At 35.4% G+C, this 9,046-nt stretch overlaps 1 protein-coding gene across 1 annotated transcript; it reads left to right on the plus strand.

The window, feature by feature from the left end:
* Window positions 1–2,160: 2,160 nt before the first annotated feature.
* On the plus strand, window positions 2,161–3,092 carry LOC139706974 (olfactory receptor 4C11-like). The gene is given in 2 exon segments (XM_071616953.1): window positions 2,161–3,046; window positions 3,049–3,092. Coding segments are annotated over 2 exon segments (930 nt in total).
* Window positions 3,093–9,046: the final 5,954 nt, after the last annotated feature.

A 9,046-nucleotide genomic window follows, 5' to 3' on the forward strand; every position in this document is an offset into this window, starting at 1 on the left:
GTATAAATAGAAGTAATAGTTTGGGTGTTTTAGATGTTGCCATTCATATTGTGAAATATAGGAATACCTTTTCTTCAATAGTAGCTAAGTAAAAAAATGGTATAGAACAATACCTATTTGTATCCATAGAAAATATCTTGATTCTCTTATTCAGTTTACTCCAATATATACCATTCTTATGCCTAAAACACACACACACACACACACACACACAGTGCCAAACAGATGTGTTAGGATGATTACATATCTAAATCTAGCTATCTATAGAGACAAGAAAAGAAAATTGATTTGTTGATATAAATGAACATATTTTATACTACTTAATTATAGAACACAAGAACATTTTCTTTATCTCTGTTTCCTAAATAGCTCCCATAAGGAATATATTTAGAAAATATCCATATGAAGCAAGTGAACCTGTAGTTAATACAGTGTGGTGGTTTATGATGCACTTAAACACTGCTGAGTCTTATAATCACCTCACCTGTTGCTGAAGCTCAGTGCTGTCTAAAATTAATACATCTGTCCTGTACACAACAGAGATAGTTGTGATGAATCAATGACATGCTGATATGAATCATAGTCTCTCTTACAGTAAGGTATTTCAACTTTTTTCTAATTGGGGTATGATTATATATTTAATATTATATAATAATATTTTCAAATATTATTAAAGTGATTCATTTAAAAATAGTTATTCCTCACTTCAAAGAAAGCAGTGTCCATCCTGCAAATATTTTATGGTCTTTTAAATAATATTTATTTGTATAAGGATGTATATATATGCAAGCATATTTTTCTGTAATGAAAATTGTATCATCCTATGAGAATACCACATGTTGAAATCTTTTTTTTTTTGGGGGGGGGGGGGGTACCTTTAAACTATGGACACTCAACTACTGAGCCACATCCCCATCCCTATTTTGTAGGGGTTTAGAGACAGGGTCTCACTGAGTTTCTTAGTGCCTCGCTATTGATGAAGCATCCCCATCCCTATTTTGTAGGGGTTTAGAGACAGGGTCTCACTGAGTTTCTTAGTGCCTCGCTATTGCTGAGGCTAGCTTTCAACTCTTAATAAATCCTGCCTCAGCCTCCCTCCTGAGGCTCTTGGAAGCAGGTTTGTGCCCCTGAGCCTAGGCCCTGTTGAAATTTTGAATTACAATTTACAATGTGTTCTTGATAGTAATCAGTATTTACATAATATTATCATCCTTGATTTTTTCATTAGCATTTTGATCTTAAAGGTTGCTTTTTTTTTTTTTTTTTTTTTGCTAAGGGTTGAACTCAGAGGGCATTGAACCCAGGGCCTTGTGCATGGGAGGCAAGCACTCTACCATCTGAGCTGTATGCCCAGCCCTCCCTTTGCTTTTTCTTTTTAACTACCACTGAAAGGGCTGCAGTATTAGTCTTGTTCCCTGCTGCTTTGTTGGATTTGCTTATCAGCTCTAAAATGATTCTTTGTGCCTGACTGGCTGTGTCTAAGGGAAAGGAATCTCTGGATCATTGTCTTTGTACAGTTGTGAGACTACAAGCTTTGAGATCACTAGGAGCTTGCAAGCCCTTGAACCCACCAAAGATAGGTGTAACTGACTATTTCTCACACATTTCTACATATCTTTTGTTAAAAAGACAGTTATCAAAATACTGCTTTATTTATTTGATATAGGTGCAAAGGATATCCAACTGGAATTTTAATTTGAATGCATGAACTCTGAATGAAATGGAGCATTTGTTCATATGCTTAATTTTTTTTAATAAAGATGAGATTCTGTTTGGTAATATATTCTTTGCCCTCTGTTAAATTTTTGAAACAGATCTGTGATCCATTTGTATTTGAAAACTTATGGTTTTATATACTAAATGTGATACACACACACATTTGCTTGAGGAAGGTCTTGCTATTTATTAGTTTGCTATTTCCTTATTTTCAAATATAATTGGTAAATGCATTAAATAAATTGTAAATGCATTAAATAAATTCTAGAAATTCAATTTTATTCAGAAAAAAATATATAAAAATGTAAATGCTAATCTCTTTGAAAGTTTCAACTTCATGTTTGATAATTAATATTAAAAGCATATGTTTAGTATTCATTTTACGTTTTCTTCTTTGCAGATAGGTGGTTTCCAAATTGTGATACCCCCATATCAACTGAGATGATGCAGCAAAAGAACAATGTGACTGAGTTTGTATTGCTAGGATTGACACAGGATCCTTTGAGGCAGAAAATGGTGCTTTTAATCTTCTTAATTTTCTATATGGGGACTGTAGTTGGGAATATGCTCATTATTGTGACCATCAAGTGCAGCCGGACACTTGGAAGCCCCATGTACTTCTTCCTGTTTTATCTGTCCTTTGCTGATTCCTGCTTTTCTACTTCCTCAGCCCCTAGATTAATTGTGGATGTTCTGTCTGCAAAGAAAGTCATATCCTACAATGAGTGCATGACACAGGTCTTTGCACTGCATTTATTTGGCTGCATGGAGATCTTTGTCCTCATCCTCATGGCTGCCGATTGCTATGTGGCTATCTGTAAGCCTTTGCATTACCCAAGGATCATGAGGACGCAGGTCTGTCACATCTTGATTGTCTTTGCCTGGATAGGGTCCTTTATACATTCCATTGCTCAGATTATCCTGGCCTTGAGATTGCCCTTCTGTGGACCCAACTTGATTGACCATTACTGCTGTGATCTGCAGCCCTTGTTAAAACTTACCTGCATGGACACATATATGATCAATCTGCTGTTGGTTACTAACAGTGGGGCAATTTCTTCCAGCAGCTTTGTTATTTTGATGATCTCATATGTTGTCATCTTGCATTCTCTGAGAAACCACAGCGCAGAAGGGAGGAAAAAAGCACTGTCCACTTGCACATCTCACATAATTGTTGTTGTCTTGTTCTTTGGTCCCTGTATATTCATATATACACGCCCACCAACCACGTTCCCCATGGACAAGATGGTGGCAGTGTTTTATACCATTGGAACACCCTTCCTCAACCCACTGATCTACACGCTGAGGAATGCAGAGGTGAAAAATGCCATGAGAAACTTTGGCATGTTAAAACTGCATCAGATAAAAAGGCATGAACTGAGGGCCACGTCTTATACTTATTCAGTTATGGTTTGATGTATAAGTACAGACATTGAATTCAATCATGTCTGAATATTGTGGATGTATCTTACTATCAGTGCATATGTTGTGGTTCTTTGTTTTTTGAATTATTTGACCATATTAAGTCATTTTTGTGTGTGTCAGTGCTAGATAGCATATTCAAATTATCATGCTCCAATAGACTTTTTAAGAGTCTTTTGTTTTCCACCTTCCTGACTACCCCCTTTGAACTCTAATATCATTACATTTGATTTCCTTGCTGATAAATTGCTCTCCTGACCAATAGACAGGAGCTTCCCCAAAATACCAATTCTGGCTCATAATTTTTCTGAGAGCTCAATTCTGGCTGCCTGTGAGCTACATCTCACAACACTGTCTGCATACAGGTTTGGTAAGAAGGAAGACATTTATAAAAATCCCACCTGTTCAAACTTGTGAACATCTACCAACAATGTACAGTTATTTGTAATTAATTTCTTTTATGACAGATTTACAACAAAATATTGGTCTTCCTCATGAACATTTTAAGGTAAAGGAATAGATTCAATGTATCTGGACTTCACATTTCATTTCATGGCTAGTTTCTATTTGAAAAGTTATATTCTTTTTAATCAGAGGCTTTCCTTTTACATTTTAGTTTATTTTAATTTATTATTTCCTTTCACTATTAAGATAAAACTCTATTTGTGAGATTCCTAAATGTGCTAGTAAAAATCCTTGAGATATTCAGCTACTTAACTCATTAGCGCATTGAAAGTATAATAACAAAACTGCATGACTCAAGAAATAGGAAAATAAAATATTAGATGTTGCAAACTAAAAGTTCTTTTTTAAACTACACTGAAGATACAATGCATTTTTAGAGACTTAAGACAAAGATATAGAATCCAGTTTGAAGATAAAAATGATATGATCTGCAAAGTTGATAATGTCAAAGAAACAAGTGAAAAGACTATAGGCATTCAGAAAATCCTCATACTGCTTGTCTCTCTTCAATGAGATTGGGGTGAGCACACTACTGCTCTGATTGAACTCAGGGGTGCTTCACCTCTGAGTCATATCCCCAGCCCTCTTTAGTTTTTTTCTTTTGACATGGTCTTTCTAAGTTGCTTAGGGCCTTTCTAATTTGCTGAGGCTGTCTGTGAACTAGCAATCCCCCTGCCTGGGACTCTCAAGCTGCTGAGATTATAAGCATGTACCACCAGTTTATTTGTGCTGTCTACAAAGGGTTTGTATAGATTATTCACAAGTTATAATTGTTAATGGAATTGTCATGCCTAAGTGTGAGGAGCAAATTAACAGCTCCATGGTAGTTTTGCAAGCCCTGAACTGTACCATGAAGCGTCAATACTCCTTAGCTTCAGTGTATTATAATGACCCCAGCCTCAGCATTATCAAATGAGAAAATATGGCCAATTCAGACAATGTCTTCTGTCAGAGATGATTATTTAACCCATTCAGTTCCTAAAATGCAGAGATAATTAAAATTCATAGTTTCCCTTTAGATCAATCATGTTTGAGAGTGGGTAGTCACTCTGAAATTGTGATTTAGATGGATATGGTGTAACAGAACTTTAAAAAATTATTTTCCTTCACTTCCACAGTTTTGGTTTGTTTGTGTGCTTTTTCATTTTTTATTTGTTTTAATTAGTTATACATGATAGTAGAATGCACTTTGACATATTATACATAAATGGAGTATAACTTCCCATTCTGGTTGCACATGGTGAGGAATCACACTAATTATTTAATTATATATGCACGTAAGGTAATAATGTCCAATTCATTCTACTATCCTCCCTACCCCTATACCCCCATACTCCCCTCTGCCTAATCCAAAGTAACAATTCTTCCCTAGACCCTGCCTCCTTCTTATGCATTAACATCAACATATCAGTGAAAACATTCAGCTTTTAGTTTGGGGGATTAGCTTATTTTGCCTAGCATTATATTCTCCAGCTCCATCCATTGGTCAGCAAATGCCATCATTTCATTCTTCTTTATTGAAGAGTAGTATTCCATTGTGATATACCATGTTTGCTTTATCCATTCATCTGTTGAAGGACATCTAAGTTGGTTCCCTAGTTCAGCTATTGTGTGTTGAGCTGCTGTAAATATTGATGTGGCTGTGTCACTGTAGTATTCTGTTTGTTTATTTTTTTTAAGACAGGGTCTTTCTGTGTTGCCCAAGGTGGCCTGGAACTCCTGATCCAAGTAGTTATTTCATTTCATCTTCAGATGACCATGGCCTGTAATCAAATGACACTATGCCTGGCTTATTTCTTCATTTTTAATTTGACTACTAATGCTTTTGATATATAAAAGCATCTTCCATTTTTCCCTATGTAGCTTCTTCATATTCTGTTTTTATATCCATTTTTTTGTTATTTGTTTCCTGAAACCTAATAAAATCCAGTGCTCAAATTGGTGTCCCACAATTGACAAATCAGGCACAATGAGGGTCTTATAATTAATCGACCATGGGAATATGAGTCCATCATAGATTTGTTCAATCTTTTCTTTGCATTACACCAATGCACGTGCACACACACACACACACACACACACACACACCAACACATGCACAAGAATATACACTCCTATAACCCAACAGAGGATTTTTCAACCATGTCTCCTATCAACGATGATTTTCAACAAATTAATTTCCTAAAATGCAGGGACAATTAGAATTTATAATTTCTCTTTCGATTAGTCGTTTTGAAGGGTGGGTAGGCACTTCAAAATTACCTTTGGCTAGATACTGGTATCATCCTACATTTTAAAGGTGATTGGCTTTTCTAATATCTCAAATTGTTTCTCAGATGAACTCACCCAATATCATAATTTAAATTACTATTTTAAATTAATTATTACCAAAACAAGCTCTACAGCCTTGTCTAGAAATTCAGACTTTCAAAAAAAAAACCTTCCTCTGTCTTCATCTGTCAACTGAAACTTTTCCATTTGCATACCTCATGGAAAACTGAATTTCAACATAACCTCATTAACTCACTATGGATTTTAAGCTCCACAACCTGAGGCCACATCACTCAGCCAATAGAAATGTGTTTTTATAGCTTTCTAAGGTTTCTTTAACTGGTGTAGAAAAATATATGGAAATATTAAAAACCATGGAATAAGACTATCATTAGTGCAGATCTTGTTAATGAATTTACTAAATATGTAAGCTGAACAAGCTACTTAACTTCTATGAGCTTCACTTTTCTCTCATGAACTATTGTTGAATTATACCTCATGGAATATGTATGTGACTTGAAACTACAACTTATGCAAAGTGACAAATACAGAAATATTTGGGAAATAAAATTATTTCAACACAAATGTCTTTGTTAAGAAGTGTCGTTTTACTCACATGAGTTAGCAAACCAAGTGGAAATTAATTTGAAAATTATTTTGCAATCCATGTTTAATGTAATTATTGATCCTCAGAATATATTCTATAAATCTGTTCTTTTGTAGTGGGGGGCGTCTGAAGCCCACAGCATGGAACCTATGATTTCAGAATGCTGCACTGATTTCCCTAGATTGTACTTGCAAATTAATTACAAGACCTAGAGAACTTGTCTTCTACAGCAAGATGAGGCAACATAGGGCATTGGGTAGGAGTAGAGTTGTGTTCTGATTATCCACTTCTATTTTTACTAGTATCACTTTAGTTTTCTCTTATTCCCCCTTTCTACTCTCTGCTTCCTTATCTATGGGTGGTTTTTCTCTTTTACCCTGGACCTTTGCTCAACCTGGAGTACTTAACATGTCAAAACCCTTGTTTGTATTTCATTAGTTATTGTGAGAAGGATCAGTTTGCTATTCTTATAGTCAAAGTAGGAAACCAAAACTTAAGTGCATCACAATTAACATGCTGATGAGCAGCAAAGTAGGAGAATCCTTAGGGATAATACTGTCTTAGATACTAATGCCTTACATCATTATGTCTTAAAATAACCTCCCTGGAATATAGAGAGGACCTTAATTTTCTAGTTTTCTATAAAAAGGGTACTTTCAAAACAGGATGATCACACCTGACATTAATTCAGAGAGTCCTCTAACAGGTAAGCAATATATTATTTCCGTCTTTGTGGACAGAGAGGCATCATTATAGAGTAATCCAGTATAAGTTTCAAATTTAATTATATAGGTCTCCTGATTATACTAATGACATATACTCTGAGAAAGGAAGATTTTGTTTTTAAATAACAATTCAAGTGGCTTCTTTTAGATTAATGTTAACAAAGAGTATAAATGAATAAAAACAAGTATTGGGAGAAAAATTATCCTTTGTGCTCAACTAAAAATTTATGAGCACCCAGGCATGTGAAAGCCATGTTTATGTTGGGGAAAAGGGAGGACTTCATTATTTAAGATGTACCACAATTTCTTCAAGTGGAAGAATGAAAAAAAAGTCTATTCATGTTTTTGAATTAGATTGCTTGGCAGAATACATCCTCAGTAGGTGGTTGGTACAAAAAATTAGCAGAGATTATGAACTGCTCAGAACTGAGAGAAAAATGGTATTGCAAATAATGATTTTGACAAGCTATGAAAGAATACCTGCTTCTCCATCTCCAAGAGAGAGTCTGGAATGCATGTTGTTTATCACAGTATATGATTTGTGTTCCTTGCATGTTTCCTAAATGGTATCATATGAACATAATTTGTAGTTGACACATTTCTGAGACTTATAAGTAGAATCATTATTGTTCAAAATAAACATTACAATGTTTCATAGGCTAAACACTGTGTAATGAAAGTGAAAGATAGATAGATAGATAGATAGATAGATAGATAGATAGATAGATAGATAGATAAGGCACAGGAGGGAGTTCCTGAAAATACTTTGGATAAAGAGTTTTCCATTTTCTTCAATATTTGTTCTTGTTCAGACTTCTTCAATTTGTTGTCCAATCTACCCTTGCTTCTCCACAATACTCCTGCTCTCTCTCATAACATTTAAAAGAGGAATAACTAACTGTACATTGATTTCATGATATTTGGGGCAGCTAGATACACAATTCATGGGCAATGGTACTGAATTCCATGATGAGCTCTGGACCATACGCCAGGCTGTTCTCCAGGGCATGTCTTGGTCAATGAGCAGGATTCATGAAGCTCCAGGAGAGTAGATTATATTACTCTCAAATTTGGGTTATGGGCAATAAAACATCATGGGAGCACATCAGCTTTCCCACAAAGAATGGGGAATTCTGAATAGAAATAAAGTCAATGCAGATATTTTCCTGATGTATTAGACTGAATCTGGGAGGGTTGTGTAGTCCTAGAGAGAGTCCTGAAGGAGCAGAAGAGCTCCTCGCTGCCATCTCCCTATGTAGCATGGAATCATAGGAGACCCCTGGTGCTGTAATCCACGCTCCTCTGTTGTCCACACAAGGCTTTTCACCTTTCTTCCAGCACTTCTGGTACCCAGCATGCCAACAGGTTATCTGTTCATTAACATCATTTTGAGAAATTTTTCCATTCTAAATTTGGCTGATTTTGTCTGAAGATTCAAGGTGAGTACATTAATTCAAAGGTGATGTGGTTTTGATGCTTTTTTTTTTTTTATGGTAGTAGGTATTGAAGGCTGAAGTATTCTCCATCTGAGCTACACTTATTTTTTTTTTTTTAATGAAATCTTTCCCTAAATTGCCCAAGATGGCCTCATAATTTGCAACTTCCCTGTTTCTGCCTCCCAAGTAGCTGGGATTAAAGATGTGCACCACTCACTGTTCCAGGCATTACAGGGTGTACCTAGTTCTAGTGACATTTTTGTCTCCAAACCATTATGTGTATATAAACGCACATACACACATGAAAATATGAATTAATATCAAGAGGACATGTAAATCCTCTTCCTTTATCCTTAAGGTGAAAGGATTCATGAGAAACAAACATAAAAACAACACAAACACTT

Source organism: Marmota flaviventris, chromosome 9, assembly GCF_047511675.1.
Source record: "Marmota flaviventris isolate mMarFla1 chromosome 9, mMarFla1.hap1, whole genome shotgun sequence".
Lineage (NCBI taxonomy): Eukaryota > Metazoa > Chordata > Mammalia > Rodentia > Sciuridae > Marmota > Marmota flaviventris.